At 37.2% G+C, this 17,480-nt stretch overlaps 1 protein-coding gene across 6 annotated transcripts in view; it reads left to right on the forward strand.

Moving 5' to 3' along the window:
• Positions 1-17,480, forward strand: part of HMCN1 (hemicentin 1) — a 491,961-nt gene that overhangs the window by 341,857 nt on the left and 132,624 nt on the right. For all 6 annotated transcript variants that reach the window (XR_014816519.1, XR_014816520.1, XM_021102640.2 and 3 more), the window contains exons 49-54: positions 2,802-2,993; positions 7,118-7,291; positions 8,856-8,969; positions 10,016-10,161; positions 14,065-14,215; positions 15,905-16,099. Coding sequence is in view for 4 of the 6 variants with exons in the window: in XM_021102640.2 (XP_020958299.2) it covers positions 2,802-2,993; positions 7,118-7,291; positions 8,856-8,969; positions 10,016-10,161; positions 14,065-14,215; positions 15,905-16,099 (972 nt within the window). In the remaining 2 variants the exon portion in view is untranslated. The remainder of the gene's footprint in view (positions 1-2,801; positions 2,994-7,117; positions 7,292-8,855; positions 8,970-10,015; positions 10,162-14,064; positions 14,216-15,904; positions 16,100-17,480) is intronic.

Below are 17,480 nucleotides of genomic sequence, written 5' to 3' on the forward strand. Positions count from 1 at the left end.
GTTTTTTTAGCAGTATACTTCATACTGCTTTGTTTATAGCAGTATGAGCTATGTTCTGGTTCATTGATTCTTATTTTGCTAGGTCAAGTCTGAAGTTGAAGCTTTCTTTTGAATTCTATACCTCAGTCACTTCCTTGCTTCTTATGTTGCTCTTCTTTTGTGAGTTGATGTCTTTTTAGCAGTTTAAAGCTTTGACTGCTTTATCATAACTTTTTGGGCAACTACTACAGATTTTTTTCCCCTTGTGGTTACCATGAGGCTTACCTGAAATACGTGTATAACATCTTATTTTAAGATGATGACAACTTCACTTTGATAGCATACATAAACTTTACACTTTCTCCTTCTCTTCCTCGCCCATCTTAGGTTATTGATGTTAAAATTTACATTGTTTTTATTTTGTGTGTCTAATTGTTGTAGTTAGTTATTTTTAATATGTTTGTTTTTAACTTTTGAAAGTTAATTGTGTACTATCATTATAGTGTTAGAAAATATAACTTTGACTACATATATTTATATATGAGGTTTATATAAAATGTATTTATGTGTTTTTACAATGTTAATTAGCATCCTTTTATTTTGACTTGAGAATGCCATTTAATATTACTTGTAAGACAGGTCCAATGGTGTTTTTTGTTTGTTTGCCTCAGTTTTTGTTTGTTTGGGAAAATCTTTTTTTTGCATGCATATTTTTTCCAGCTGTAGTATTCTTGGTTGATGGGGTTTTTTTACAATGTTTACAATATATTATTCCTTACTCTCCTAGCCTTCAAAATTTCTTTTGAGAAATCTGCCAATACTCTTTTGCGGTTTCTCTCATGTGTGATGTGTTACTTTCCTTTCACTACACTCAAAATTGAATTATAATGTGTTTAAGTGTAGCTCTTTTTTCAGTTCAACCTATGTGGGATCTTTGGGTCCTCATGAATTTGGATGTCCATTTGGGAAATTTTCAAATATTATCACTTTAAATATACTTTCTGTTCCCTTCTCATTTTCTTCTTTTCTGGAATTCCCATACCGTGGGTATTATTTCTGTGATGGCGTTCCTTAAGCCCTGTAGGCTTTCTTCACCTTTCTTCATTCTTTTTTTTTTTTTTCTTCATTTTGCTCCCCTGATTGAATAATTTCAAATGAACTCTGTTCTCATTTACTGATTCTTTCTTTTGCTTAGTCAAGTTTGAAGTTGAAGCTCTCTTTTGTATTTTTGTTTGTTTGTTTGTTTTTTGTCTTTTTGGCCATTTCTTGGGCCGCTCCCATAGCATATGGAGGTTCCCAGGCTAGGGGTCAAATTGGAGCTGTAGCTGCCAGCCTACACCAGAGCTACAGCAACACGGGATCCGAGCCATGTCTGCAACCTTCACCACAGCTCATGGCAACACCAGCTCCTTAACCCACTGAGCAAGGCCAGGGATTGAACCTGCAACCTCAGATTCGTTAACCACTGCGCCATGACGGGAACTCCTCTCTTTTGAATTCTTTAGATCAGTTACTGTATTCTTCAGTTCAGTTACTGTATTCTTCAGCTCTAGGATTTATTTGTTCAGTTGTGGGATTTTTTTATGGTTTCTGTTTCTTTGTCAAACTTCTCATTTTGTTTATGCATTGTTTTCCTAATTTTGTTCACTGAACTTCTTGAAGAAGATTATTCTCAGTTATTTTTCAGACAGTTCATAGATCCCCATTTTTTGGGTCAGTTATTGAGTTATTGGAGTTTTATTAGTTTCCCGTGATAGTGTCATGTTTATCTGATTCCTTACATTGGTATGTGCACACTTGAGTAAAGAGTTTCCTCTTCCAGACTTTATAGGTTTTCCTCAGCAGAGATAGTCCTTCACCACTCAGCTCAACTTGGGATTCTGAATGGGTCCCTTGGTAGCATCTTTGGGCAGGACCTATCAGTCTCTATTTGGGTAGTGCCATTCTTTGAGATTTGAGTTCAGGACAGGGGTTGCCATTGGCTGGGAATAGTTGGATAGAACTGCTGTTTTTTTCCCTGCCCACCTGTGGCTATAGAATGGGCTCTCTGGTTTCCTGAATGTTCTGATCAGTGTTCCTAGTTGGATCGGACTGTGTGCTGTATTCAGCAGTTGGGTGTTACTGTGAATTTGCTTTGCTCTCCAGGTGGGGCCATAGAACAAGCTCCATGTCCAGTAAAATCTTAATGTAATATCATCCTAGCCCTCTTTTCTAACAAAACTCATTTTTATAGTTTTAAAATTTCAGGGAAAAAAGTTTGAGCAATTTAAAACTTAATATTTTTAACAGAAGTCCCATGAAAAATATAAAAGGAATAATTATGATGCATCTTTATCTATAGATATAGATATATAGATATATTTATGCTAGAATCCTGGTAGAAACTAAAAACATCGACTTGTTGAATTAATTAAAGGTTTTTCCTTTTTTACATATTCCTCTCAAAAATACGAAATCTTCTTTAAAAATTTAATGTGAATTCAAAGATATTCATGAATAACAATTTTAATAAAACTGCATTTTTTATTCTTTTTATGTGTATTTTGCTAAGAAAATATTTAATTGTAATAGTCTAAGGTATGATAGGAATTCAGTTAAACACAAAGACTAACTTTTAATATTTAACTTACATATTTTTTAAATCATAATGTGACTAGTATTATAAATTCAAGTATGTTACAAATTTATTTGAAAACAAGTGGTCACTGCATTACTTTAGAAGTAGAATATTTTAAAAGGCAAATGAGTGAAAATGTATTCTTTTTATTTCCAGTTGTAGATATATGATTATTATCCACCTCTCAGAAAATGCTTTGTTACAGGGAATCCAATGCCAGAAATTACATGGCAGAAAGATGGGCAGCTCCTCAAAGAAGATAACACCCATCACCTTATGTCTGGTGGCCGTTTTCTTCAAATTACCAATGCCCAAGTGTCACACACTGGAAGATACACGTGTTTGGCTTCTAATACAGCTGGTGACAAAAGCAAAAGTTTCAGTCTTAATGTGTTGGGTAGGTATAAGCAGTACTTCAAATCTTGAAGAATCAACCATGGCAATAGGCTAAAGTCTCTTTTTCTAGTTACTTAATATTTCTACTATAGAATTTCATTATTTAAGAAGGACCAGTGCTGGGTCAGGGTTTTGTACACAGCAAAGACCCTCCCTCTCTGCAATCTATTGAAAGTCATGCCTCGACACAAGGAAAAAAAAAAAAGAGAGGGGGGGGAAGACCAGTGCTTGTGGACATTGGTTGTTTTTCTTTAATTAATGTGTACGTTCGTTCACTACATTTGACACACCTCCTCTGTTCTAGGTACTGTGTTTTGTGCTAGGGACACAACTATGAGCAAGATAGGTATTAAATAAGTAGTGGTAAAGGAGAAATAAATGCTGGTCAAAGAGAAGCAGGTCAACACTGAAAGGGGCTCAACCTGAGTTATTTTATCCTTTCTTTGTGGAACTCTGCAGTTACCGTTAATTGCCCACATTGACTTCTGCGTTGGTAACGATGATGAAGAAGAGTAGATGCAGACAAGGACACCACACAATTTTATGCTTACTCACGAGTTACAGTGACTTAATACAGTACAATCCCTCGTGAGGCTGGGAAGTCAAAACAAAACAGCATTAAAACATTTTTACATTAGCATGTTTCCTCCGTCTTAAAACACGTCTCCCTCCTTCCCTTTACCCCCTTGTGTAGCAGTGATGTGAACTGAACATCTGCTTCTACTGAGGTGAGCGACTACCTGAAATGTTCTTTTTCTTCGCATAGTACACCTGTGTATCTGTTTGTGTGTGTGTGTATCTGTGTCATTTTGCCAACTCACTAATACCTCGAAAATCTTAAAGGAATTAAGTTGAAGGGTACTACTGTGCAGATACATGATCTAGAAAATACAGATTTAGTTATTTTAACATTTTATGAATAGTTCTTTTTCCCAGATAAGTTGCCTGCCCTTGGAATTAATATGTAGTGTGCATCTGTGTTGAGTCAATGAATGAGTTGTGAAGATTCCTAGGTTAAAATACACGTTGGGATCACAAATACAGGTTTTAAATCTCACAGGATGTCCTTCTGATTTAACACAGATTAGCTTGTACATTTGAATATCAGGCCCTTTGAAAGCAATGAAACTATACCATGAAAAAAGTATGTTAGGAATGATGAAATAACTATACATTCAGTTCCTGCAGCATTAAACTTAATGCCTATGTCTCAGGAATGGCATTAAAATAGTTTCCTAATTCCTGCTCATATTAGAAATTTAAAGAGTTGCCATCATGGCTCAGTGGCTAACGAATCCGACTAGGAACCATGAGGGTGTGGGGTCAATCCCTGGCCTCACTCAGTGGATTAAGGATCCGGCGTTGCCATGAGCTGTGGTGTAGGTTGCAGATGTGGCTCGGATCCCGCGTTGCTGTGGCTGTGGTGTAGGCTGGTGGCTACAGCTCTGATTAGATCCCTAGCCTGGGAACCTACATATGCCGCTAGTGCAGCCCTAGAAAAGACCAAAAAAAAAAAAAAAAAAAAAAAGAACAACGCACAAAAAAAGAAATTTAAAATGCACCACCTAAATATAATATATTACCTTTGATGACTCATATCAAAACACTTTTCATTCTACTAAAATAAACCAACTGATATTTGTGGATGCAAATTTTTGCAATTTTTTTATATTTTCTGTTTTTATAGTTGTTGGCTGGACTGGTTTGGTAATTCATAGTCCCATACACAGAAACTCCCGTACAAGACACAGCCCTCAGGCAGCTTGTGGTCTAACTGAGTAGAAGAGATACATAGGCCAGAAAAGTTTAGTCAGAATATTGGATACTGTGTAAGTGTCAAATGAATAGTTTACATTAAAAAATAATTATGTAAAACTACGAACTCGCTAAAGCTGAACCATTTTTATCCTGAAAAGGGTTTAGCCCCAACATCTAACGTAGCATTGAATAATAGATACAGGAATAAGTATGAATGAGAGTTCATGAGCTAGTGTCTCCCAACACACCCACTTTTCCTTACGTGCCCATCAGCGTGTGAAAGGCAGATGTCCAGTCTTAGATTTCCTCCTGCTCCCAGCATTGATTCACCTCCCAAGACTGGCTCATGTCCACATTCTATCCCTGTCCTCTGGAAACCTGATTTAAAACTCTTTCCAGCTCCTTGCAGTAGTGGAAATTGATAACGCTCCCTAAGAAACACCAGCTCCCCGGGTGGAGATCACCTACTCTTTCTCCCAGATGTCTCAGATGATGCTGTCTCTCTCCCTTCCTCTGGCACCTGCCGTTATGCTAGTGACTTATTTTTTCACATCTTCCCTCATTCATCAAAGATGAGGAATTGGAATCCCAGCCTTCTTTTTCACCAACTTCATAAAGTTGAGGCTCTTTAAGTGTGTGTATTTGCAACTTCCAATCTGCCCAGCAATAATTAGTGTCTGTACCCTTTTTTTTCCCAGAGGATGAGTTATCCTTTTTGTTCACAAGTGTGGCTTCCACTGATGCCCTTGGTCCTGTGTCTCTCCACTTTCTTAGGTCTGTTAGACACCCTCACTATCTGCCATAACCTCCAGCTTTACCTTCTACTGCCTTCTTCACTTGGTATAGTCACCACTCCCTGCCTATACTTCTTGTCCCACTGAAAACGGCCTTCTGCCCACACCATTCTGGACGTGCTATGGTGAAGACTAGCCTGTTGTTGGATCCAGCAAATAGTGTTCAGTTCTTATCTTAATGTTTGGATGTTACGTATCACTTTCTTCGGGACGTTGCTCTTCCCTAGTTTCCCTGCACACCTTTGTTTTTTTTTTTGTTTTTGTTGTTTGTTTATGGCTGTGGTTTATGGAAGATCCCAGGCCAGGGGTCAAATTCAAGCTGTAGTTGCTGGCCTACGCCACAACCACAGCAGTACCGGACCCAAGCCGCATCTGTAACCTACACCACAGCTCACTACAATGCCAAATCCTTAACCCACTGAGCGAGGCCAGGGATCGAACCCACAGCCTCGTGGAGACTAGTCATATTCTTATCAATGGGAACTCCTTTTTTTGTTTTGGGTTTTTGCTTTTTGGTTTTTTCCCTTGCGCACCTTCAAAGGTGCACTTTCTCCCTCCTTTATAGATTCTTACTTAATCCATCTCTTAAACATTAGGTCCCCTTGTATTTTTTCCTTACTTTTCTGCTCATTCTACTCTAGATAGTCTCATCAAGTAATAAACTTAATTCCCTGAGGTTTACTGATCATCTTCTATCAAGTGGAGATGGTTTTAATCCATACCTGCCACTCAGATCTTTCTCCCAACGTTCAGCTTTCTATATATCATTGCTTGCTGGACATTTCTACCTGGAATTCTCAAAGGCACTTAAAATTCAAGATATTCAGAAATGAACAAACCATCTAACCTTCCTAGATGAGCAAATCATTCCATATTTTCTGTTCATGTTGCTTCATTGTAGTTTACCTAGGTTTGTTCCCAAGAAAAAAAAAAAACTGAAAGTTATCTTTGACTTTGGTTTCTTTACCCCTTAAATTCTGTCGTCAAATCTTATCAGTTAAATTCCTAAATCTTTTTTTAGTTACTTCTTCCTCTCTATGCCTTTCTTCATTGTGCTAGTTTATGTTTTATGCAACAAATATACCTGTCTCTGTTGTGCTTGCTTCCAATAGTGACACCCTTGAACTCATCCTCCATCTATTTCCTGCTTGCCTCTTACTGTTGACACGACTCTGTTCCCAATAGGCTCCCTCCTCCTGCCAGTCTCCCTTCTTTCAATGGCTGGCCACCACCGATCCTTTGAGGCTCACTTTGAAATCTCCTTAAGGAGGACTTCCCTGATGAGAGGTCCCACCTCACACCTCAAATTGGATTTGATATCCTGCACCGTAATTCCCCTTATTGCCCATACTACATGGTGTTAGGAGTCCTTTTAACCTGTCGTCTCCTCCATTACCCAGTGAGCTTTTTGAAGGTCTCACTGCTTTTATCTAGAATATGCATAATAATCAATTGTTTTCTGTAATTTTAGGGAATGGAATTTTACACAAATAGGTATGATGGACATTTAGATGTTGCTCAATTAAAGAAGTTCTAAATCTGTTTCTTTGCTCCAACTTTAAATCCTTCTCAGTGTCTCCTACAATTGCTGGCGTCGACAGTGATGGCAGCCCTGAAGATGTCTCTGTTATCCTTAACAGCCCCACGTCGCTGGTCTGTGAAGCTTTTTCGTATCCCCCAGCCATCATCACCTGGTTTAAGAATGGAACTCCTTTAGAATCCAACCGAAACATCCGCATTCTTCCAGGTAACTAAGTGCCTAAGATGAGCTTGCGCCATCCACTTTTATAAGAAAGCAGAATCGTTGGCTAGCTTTATAAAAATACTTGTGTTGGTGATGGTGTTGTACTATTACTATCTTATTTTCTAATAATTTTTATATATCTTATAGTCTAAGGTACCTAAAATTACTTTTTGGAAGATCAATAAAGTAAATAAAAGGCAGATAAATATCACACTGCAGTTAAGTGCTCAAATACAATGTGGAATGATAAAAAAGGTAGACATTCACTTCTTGTTAAATTGAACCTCGAAGATTAGTATTTAGATTGAGAGAGTTTATTTATTCCCCTTAATACCTGACAATATGTATGAAAAATTTAAAAACAAAATCACTGGCTTTAAGGAACTTAGAGTCTTATGCGTGGGGAAAAATAATACGTGTGGAAGTTAACAACAGGAATCCATGAGTAACCATGGGTTATGAATAGTCATAAGGTATAATAAATGGAATAGTGACGAGTTCTGTAAGAATTCAGAAGAAGGAAAAGCCACCATAGGCTGAAGTGATCAGGAAATGCTTTGTCATGGCCAGAACTTGAACCAGGCCAAATTTATCGAATTTTGTTGGATGGAAATGTCTCAGGGGAGATTTCAGATCCATCAGGATGACTAGTGTGGGAAAAGCACAAAATGAGAACAGCGTGCAGGGTTGATGAACAGACTCCTCACCTTCACTTTTTTTTTTAATTTAAACAGAATCAATAGTATTTATAATTTTAACACAAGATTTAATATGTGGACAATACCATACAATCCACTGCACTCTCCAATAAGCGACAATTTCAGTTTTCAGTTCAGTGAAATTCAGCAAAATTTGCTGTATTTAAATTCCCTAGGAGGTCACACATGGTACAATATTTTAAGGCAGAGTTCTGTAATTTCCCCTAACCAACTTCAGTTGTTTGAAAATATGTGAACAGAGTTAAAAAAAAACTTCAATGGAGAAAAACCTGTAAACAATTAAATGTCACATATTTTTACATTGTTTCTGGAGTGGAGACATTGTATGGATGTGTGTATGGGGGGTGGGGGGGCTGTGGGGAGAAAGTCAAGAAGGAATGTTGGAGTCATGATTTGAATGCCTGATTTTAGAGGTTTCTAACTCCTCCTTTAGTTAATTGAGAACCGTCAAAGATTTATAGGAAGAAAGGTACCATAATAAAAATAGTGCTTTAAAGACCACTTGCTACTGATGGACCAGGTAGATAAGAGGAAGACAGTGACTGAGGCGGAAGACCTATTTGTGAAGAGAGTAAAATAAGGACCTTAGTTCAGAGTGGGTGCAGAGACAGCATGGGAGGGTCTGAACGAGCACGAGAGTTATTACCACAGGGGACCTTCGAGTGACTGTCTCCACCCACCGAGTAACGCCCAATATATATCGTAGTTTGTCTTGTGTCAAACGTCTATTACAAAATTGGCACAGAGAAGAAGAAGTGCGTTAATAGTAAGAGTTAAGCCTGGTAGTCTGTGCATGCTTTTCTGCCGTTGTGACTTCAGGGATGCTTTGGTGTTCCATTGCGTTTTAGGAGGTAGGACTTTGCAGATCTTAAATGCACAAGAGGACAATGCTGGAAGATACTCCTGTGTAGCCACTAATGAGGCAGGGGAGATGATCAAGCACTATGAAGTAAAGGTCTACAGTAAGTCCCAAAAGAACTTTTCTCCGTGTTCCCTAACTTTTTCAATTTTGTTTTTCTTTATGGGTTCAGAGTTATGTATATTTGTCATTAAACTTAACTTCATTAAGAGGGAAGTTGAAATAAGTATTGTGGCTATGTCTTCAATTGCCCACTGAGTCTGCTCACTGACCTTTTGGAGAACTTGTCAGTGGCATTCCTTAAGTTTCTCATTTTCTTCTGAATTCTGATAGATATAAGTACTTTCAGGCACAAAACTGTTATTTAAATATATATTCTGTCTTCAACAGCCTAAGATGAGCTTATCAGTGACATTGGGCTGATCCACTGTACATTGACTATTAAAAAACAAACTAATACTACTATTAATAGGGACTATATTTTAGGATTTTGTTTTTAAAAAGGAAGAGCATCTCTTTAAGATTTTTTTCTTTTTTTTTTTGGTCTTTTTGCCTTTTCTAGGGCCACTTCCTGGGGCATATGGCGGTTCCCAGGCTAGTGATCGAATCGGAGCTGTAGCCGCTGGCCTACACCAGAGCCACAGCAACGCAGGATCCGAGACATGTCTGCAACCTACACCACAGCTCATGGCAATGCCAGATCCCTAACCCACCGAGCAAGGCCAGGGATTGAACCCTCAACCTCATGGTTCCTAGACGGATTCGTTAACCACTGAGCCACGACGGGAACTCCAGGAAGAACATCTTTTTGATGGTGTTTTGTTCTTTGAATCAGTCCCCCAAGTGATTGATAAAATGCATTTTATGGGTCATAATCAGACTGTGTCTAAGGACCTGGAATGAATGAAACTAACTGTTCTGCAAAGGACATTCACCTCACTGGCAGTATTATAATGAGGGGAGAAAAGTAGTCTTCTTCTCATTCTGCATCTGAACACTGCCATTTGATAAGATGCTAACTTGGGTTCTTGATGATCGAAATGCCTGAGTTATTTCCTTGTTTTCTTACATGATTCTCAGTGTGCTTTCCATGTCAATTCCATTTAAAAGAACTGATGTTTAACACTTTACTGTTCATGTTTAATGCAGTTCCACCCATAATCAATAAAGGGGACCTCCTGGGGCCAGGTCTTTCTCCTAAAGAAGTGAAGATCAAAGTGAACAACACTCTGACCTTGGAATGTGAAGCCTACGCAGTTCCATCTGCCTCTCTCAGCTGGTACAAGGATGGACAGGCCAGTCAAGTTTTTTCTCTTGCCGAGCTTTTTTAATAGACTAAAATGGTCAATTAAATTACAAAACAAAATACTCAGATACAAAACACCCAGATACAAGTAACTCAGAGAATCAATGCGACCTTAAAACTAGCACAATCCCATGCTCCTAGAATATAAATTGAACACTTTTAGTATTATTTCATCAGTGAAAAGTTTGAAGGACCTTTTTTTTTGTCTTTTTGCTATTTCTTTGGGCCACTCCCGCGGCATGTGGAGGGTCCCAGGCTAGGGGTCGAATCGGAGCTGTAGCCGCCGGCCTACACCAGAGCCACAGTAACGCGGGATCCAAGCCGCATCTGCAGCCTACATCACAGCTCACTGCAATGCCGGATCTTTAACCCACTGAGCAAAGGCAGGGACCGAACCCGCAACTTCATGGTTCCCAGCCGGATTCGTTAACCACTGCGCCACAACGGGAACTCCTAAAGGACTTTTTTGATGTGCATTAGCAATTGTCTATGGACATCCAGCCACCTTTCCACTGGAGAATGGCTTTTGTGCTCTGTATGTTTTCAGAGTAAGTCATCTGAGCCAGATGAGATGGGTACAATGCAGGTACTAAGTTTATTCAGAATTTTCTGTAAACATCTTTAACTCTTTTACAAAGGGTAATATCTTTAATATTCCAAGATGAAGAAACAAAGCTAAATGTGATGATTAAGTGCCCACTACAATTAACTGGAGGCAGTGAAGAACTTTCAATAAAAGACACATCTTGCAGTTACACAATCTCACTTCAAACCACACGCCCTCATTTCTCATTCAACTTATTTCATTCCATGCATGTTTTAAAAACATATGTGCTGGTGTTTTAAGACCAAAATAGATTTTTTAACTGCTGTTAATACTCTGCTTAATACAGATGTGACATGGCTAAGCTGATGTTTGTCCTGTTTTACACATAATCAACCAAATGGTCAGTCAAATTCCAGTTGTAGAAGTTCAGGTCAGAGTCATGATTTAAGATGAAGAAAAATATAGCTTTATTTTTTCAGATCACAGATGGATTTTGCAATCCTGCTAGCCAGGAAAAAAAAAAATCATCTCTTATAATAAAATAAGCAAGTTTCATCTGGAAGCCATTGCAAAAGGAAAAATATGGAACCCCCACCATGTTTTGTTTACAGTTTCTTCTCTAACTACGAGCACACTTCATGGTACAATATCAATTCTATATGAGTTTGCTTAGAAACAAATAGTTCCATTTTACTTTGAAATTTTATTATTTTTAATTTAATCCAAGACCTTTTCACCCTGTATTTCATATGCATACATACAGATGCACAAACACATACACATATAAAAATTGAATAGAGTCTAGAATTATGCTAGGAATAAGGCAGTTTTTTAAAATTTCATAGTGAGCAGTAAAATTAGTTCCACATCCAAATTCTGATACTGATCTCATTATGATGCTTTAGTTAAACTGCTATATTTTTCAGGGTTTGGGATTCGTTCTCTAAACACGGTTTTTTTATTTTCCATATCCTTTATTCTTCTATTTTATTTCTCAGATAAGCAACATTACTTGAGTGAAAGAATGTTTTTGAGAAAATCCACCAAAAATATTGACAGCGTTAACCATAAGATATTTTGATAGGATATTTGTGTTTATTTATTTAAGCACTAAGGTTTTTGTTTGGCATGGAAATTTTGTTTATTTTTATCTTTTTATTTTTTTCTTGTCTTTTCTAGGGCCGTTCCCGCAGCATATGGAGATTCCCAGGATAGGGGTTTAATCGGAGCTATAATAGCCACCGGCCTACACCAGAGCCACAGCAACGCGGGATCTGAGCCGCGTCAGCAACCTATACCACAGCTCATGGCAACGCCGGATCCTCAACCTACTGAGCAAGAGCAGGGATCGAACCTGCAACCTCATGGTTCCCAGTTAGATTCGTTAACCACTGCACCACGACGGGAACTCCTGACATGGAAAATTTGAATTATACTATTTTTACATATATGATAAAATGTTAACAATGATTCATTGCATCCCAAATTATTTATTGAACTCATAGTTTTTGCTGAATACTATTTAAGGTGCAGGTGATACAGCTGTGAAAGAAACAGACAAATATTTCTGCTCATATGGAGTTTAGGGGAAAGAAAACTAAACAAACGAGAAGTACATATATGCCAGACAAGGTAAACATTATGGAGACAATCCACTTAGGAAAAGAACAGTGAGTAAAGAGAGGGTGATATGCATCTAGAGAAGGCCTCACTGATATGGTGATATTTGATCAGAAACTCCTAGACATTGAAGGAAGCAGACATAAGATTTTGAGAGGAAAATATTCTGCAGAGACTAGCAAGGGAACACAGAGGAAGGTGAGAGTGAAAGATCAATGGAGGGTCAGATCACACTGCTTGTAGACCAGCTGGCCTTATTCTGATGGAAAACCACTGGAAATTTTTTTTTTTTTTTTAGCATTTTCTTTTTCTTTTTTTTTTTTTTTTATTATTATTTTTTTTATTTTCCCACTGTACAGCAAGGGGGTCAGGTTATCCTTACATGTATACATTGCAATTACAGTTTTTCCCCCACCCTTTCTTCTGTTGCAACATCAGTATCTAGACATAGTTCTCAATGCTATTCAGCGGGATCTCCTTGTAAATCTATTCTAGGTTGTGTCTGATAAGCCCAAGCTCCCGATCCCTCCCGAAACATAGGAGTGATATGATCTGTGTTAAGGTTTTAAGAAGATTACATCGGCTTCCTTACTAGTTGAAAGAAGGGGTCCTGAAATGAATTTATTACTGTGGTCCAGGGACATAGATGATGGTTGCTTGGATGGAGCTGGTAGGATGTGAGCGAAAGAAATGAGTCAAAGGCAAGACCAGGATTTCGCGTGAGATCACACGGAGAGTGAGTTTAGGTAGAAAGAGAAGAGGCACTAGGACTTAGTGACAATGAAAAGATTACAAGGTCTGTGGGTTGTCGAGGTCCGAAGTCTCATCCTCCCATGGGGCCAAGACATTGTGGGAGTTGGGATGCTGGAGGGAGTGAGTGAGAAAGTTAAGAGGTGGTGGTCAGAAGGTGAGACTTTAGGACTGAGATTATGAAGGAATGCGATTATAGGTCTCTAGGAATGATTCCCCTATTAAGTGAATGAGAGAGGGTTGGGAACCAAAAAAAAAAAAAAAAAAAAATAGAGGAGAGGAGGTCAAGGAGCTGAGAGCAAAAGCACTGGATGACTGTCTATCTGGGTATTAAAATTACCAAGAATTATGAGTAAATTATCGTTAGGAGTAACAGTGAACCAGGAGCTAAAATCTTCAAGGAGAATTTCTTATAAACAAAAGTGTTTAGAAGATGAGAAATATCCTATTAAATGTAGGTAACATTATCAATAAAACATCATAAGATAAATATCTCTAGGTTAGTTTTTTTCAATTTTGAAGCAACTGATGTTTCTGAATGTATAATAGTGAATTTTAAGTCAAATCAGACTGTGCTAATACTGTCAATCTTTCATTTAAAAACTCTAGCATTTTCTATAAATTATGAGAAAAGATATACTTTTAATACAATGTGGAATCAGCTGAAGATTTTTTTTTCAGAATGGATAAATAGATATGATACCTAAGAATATTTTTCATCATAAATAATTTGTAAATGTACCACCCAGAAACACCTGGCACAGATGTAAACTACATGAGCTACAATTTTCAGTAAAGACATTATTACACAAAAACAATGAACTTATTCAAAGTAAATTAATTAAATTGTTGTCTTGAGTATTTCACATAAATTTTTATTTTTATTTATTAAAGAAATATAAAAATTATCACTGCATGGCCTCCTAGAGGATTTTCAGAGTACTTGCTGCTAACATTATTATAATTGAATCACAGCCCCTTAAATCAGATGACCATGTTACTATTGCGGCAAATGGACACACACTTCAAATCAAGGAGGCTCAGATATCAGACACTGGACGATATACTTGTGTAGCATCTAACATTGCAGGTGAAGATGAGCTGGATTTTGATGTGAATATTCAAGGTAATACTAATATGCTTGTATGTAATTTAATTTTTGTGATCTGACAAAGCAGTGAAAAGAGGTTTGACTTGGTCTGTTTTAAAGTGTATTTTTTTTTCCTGTCAACAATAATTAAATTTATTATTGAACACTTGGACTCGAGAAATTAATAAAGAAAATAGTCCCATCATTCAGGGTAACTTCTGTTTATTTATGTATCCTTCTGATAGATTTTTTTGTAAGTGTATACTTCATTTATGAATTATAGTCACACAATACATACTTCTCTGTTCCAACAGCATTCCCCTAATATTATATCATAAAGTTTATCAGAAAGCTAATGTAACATCATATCAGAATTTAAATAGTAGGACTTGGAATTGAGTGATGATTTTGGCTCCTCTAAGCTTTGTGACTTGGGCAAGTTTCCTAACTATTTTAAGCCCCTATTTCCTTGCTTTTAAAATTAATTGTGGTGAGTGCTGCAAAAGCAAAATGCTTAAGAAATGATTACTGTTATTGTTGATACCGTTACTCTCAGCATGATTTTTTATCACTTGAGTGTCCAAATATTTATTTAGCCAGACTCCTATTGTTGAATGTCTGGTTAGTTTCCACGTTAGTTTCCAGTGCTGCAGGGCAATGGGGAATCCTGGAAGAGGGACAGCGCTGTATAATAAAACACACAAGACTCTTACAATTAGAAAGTGGGGGACCAGGAGGCACTCTGTTCCGCAGAACAAAGGTGCCTAGACTTTAGCCCACATGACTTTTATTAAGGAAGGTGATGAGATTATTATTAGTGGGATTAAGGAAAGTGACAAGATTAGTGGGCAGGGACAGGCAAAGGCAATATGGAGGCTATCTTCTTAGTGATATCAAAGGGGGTACCCTTAGGACAGAGTGCAGCTGTTTATAGAATAACATGGTTAATGCATAAGTCCTTTATCTTGTCTTTGAAGGAGACTGTGCTTTAGAACTCTGCATCCATAGATATGTGCCTTCTGCAGAGTTCAGCTGTTCTGTGGTCTCTGACACTTCACTGAACATCTTTATACATACAACTTTTGCACATCTTTGATTCTTTTATAAGTTGCTAATGATGGAAATTTTAGATCAAGGTTTATATGCTTGTATATACACACGGTAATGCTTTTGATATACAGGTAGATTGCCTTCTGGAAGTTCATACTTGTCCCCCAGAAAAGTTTGAGTATGTCCTATTGTTTTTGTTAAAGGATTTACTAATCTTGACTCCATTACTTCTTTAGTTTTCTTAGTAAGACAGATCAATGGGAAATGTTTGAAATTGAGCCTTTTTTTTTTTTTTTGGTTCCTTAAAATTAGTTTTCCCTATTATGATCGTATTCCTTAACCATGCCTATTATGTAATAGGTTCTTCCTGAGAGAAAGCCCCTTCATCTTCTAAGTGCTAGAGCCCTTTAACAGGGCAGGAGAACAAAGCATGACACAGCAGTCTGAGCACATACTTCTTGCTCTTCCACATGACAATCAGTTCCAACTTCTCTCTACTACTTTTTTTTAGCTAAGAGCTGTCTTGGTAGGTGTATAAGTACTGGAAAATATTTTCACATTGTCTAATTTACTACATAGTCAAATCACTCTTGTGAACATATAGCTAAGATCTCTGATTAACAGAATGACATTGGCATTCACATGGGTCCAAAATTTCATGTTTTTCCACCATAGTTCCTCCAAGTTTTCAGAAGCTCTGGGAAATAGGAAACATGCTGGATACCGGCAGGAGGGGTGAAGCCAAGGATGTGATCATCAGCAATCCCATCTCTCTTTACTGTGAGACAAACGCTGCTCCTCCTCCTACATTGACGTGGTACAAAGATGGCCACCCTCTGACCTCGAGTGATAGAGTATTGATTTTGCCAGGTAAAGATGGTTAGGAATGGGATGAAAATCTGAATTTCCGTCAGATGTGTTTCTTCTTATTTATTAGACAAGGCTCATTGACTGACCTTCTGACCTTAGGATGTAACTGACACAGGATGCTGCATGCCACTGGTATCTATGCAACTTCCAGCTAGGCAAGTCTAGGCTAAGAATTTAACATAGGATAGGACACCTAAGTTAATTTTCAGGTCTACTATAGGATCATTCTATCAACTTAAGAAAGTCATTTGCCTCCATTTTTCTACATAATGTGATGAAATAATCAGCTTTTTTATGAACATTATTAATTATAACTTCTCAAAAATATTTGCCAAAAGTTACTTCTGTTTATTAAATGCATTTCTCAAATCAATAGTAAAGATTATTAGTTTCAAATATGTTATCATATGGTTTATCAATAGAAACAGAGATGTTTAAATTGTGGAATGATGATATTTTTAGGGCCTCTATTTACTTTCAGCGAACATTCAAATAGGCTTGTTAAAATTTATCAAATTATACACTTAAAGTCCATTGTTTCCATTGTATGTAAATTTCATCTCGAATAAAAGAGTATCTTGGGAAAAAAGAGGTACTTAATAGAAATGACAACCAAGTGTAGTATGTGATCCTAAATTAGATCTGGTCTTGGGGAAAAAATAGTTATGAAAGACAGTATTGTGATAATAATGAAATTTAAATATGGACTATGGTTCAATAGTGCATTTTTACTGATTTCACATTTTCTGATTTTGTTCATTATACTATAATCAATAAGGGATAATACTTGGTTTTATGAAATACAGATTTATGAGTATTTAGGGGTAAAGGGGCACCATGTCTCCAATATACTCCCAGCCTTTTTCTGAATCATGTGAGTGTTGTTATTTAATTTACATATGTAGATAAGAGTTAATATGTACCTATTTATGACAGGTATCGAATGGATTGAGATATAAGTAATTGGAAAACATAAGTAAAATTTTTGTATAATTATTTTAACTTTACATTTGAAATTTAAAAAGTTTAAAAATAGTCTTTCAAGACTGTATGTACGATGCTGTGCTTTATACCTTTTATATCCTCAGCTATTATTTTCTCAAATCAGTACTTGCCTCCAACAGTGTAACGTTCTTTTCCATCTGTTCAAAACTGTAAAAGCCAAGAAGTCCCTCCATAGCGACACTCTATGTGGAACGTGAGAGGGGCACGGAGCAGCATTTCTCCCTTGAGGAAAGTCTACACAAGCAATTTATTTCTCAGGAGAGCTCATTCATATGCTGGGTCACTTTTCACTAACACAGTGTTTGTCATAAACATGGTATGGGGCATTAAAACTGAAACACTGAATGAAGTAAGAGCCTTGAAAGATAATGCAAGG

This window comes from Sus scrofa, chromosome 9, assembly GCF_054392235.1.
Source record: "Sus scrofa isolate SSC_HxYL_T2T_F1_AM1 chromosome 9, Sscrofa_HxYL_maternal_Yorkshire_Landrace_v2.0, whole genome shotgun sequence".
NCBI classification, from domain to species: domain Eukaryota; kingdom Metazoa; phylum Chordata; class Mammalia; order Artiodactyla; family Suidae; genus Sus; species Sus scrofa.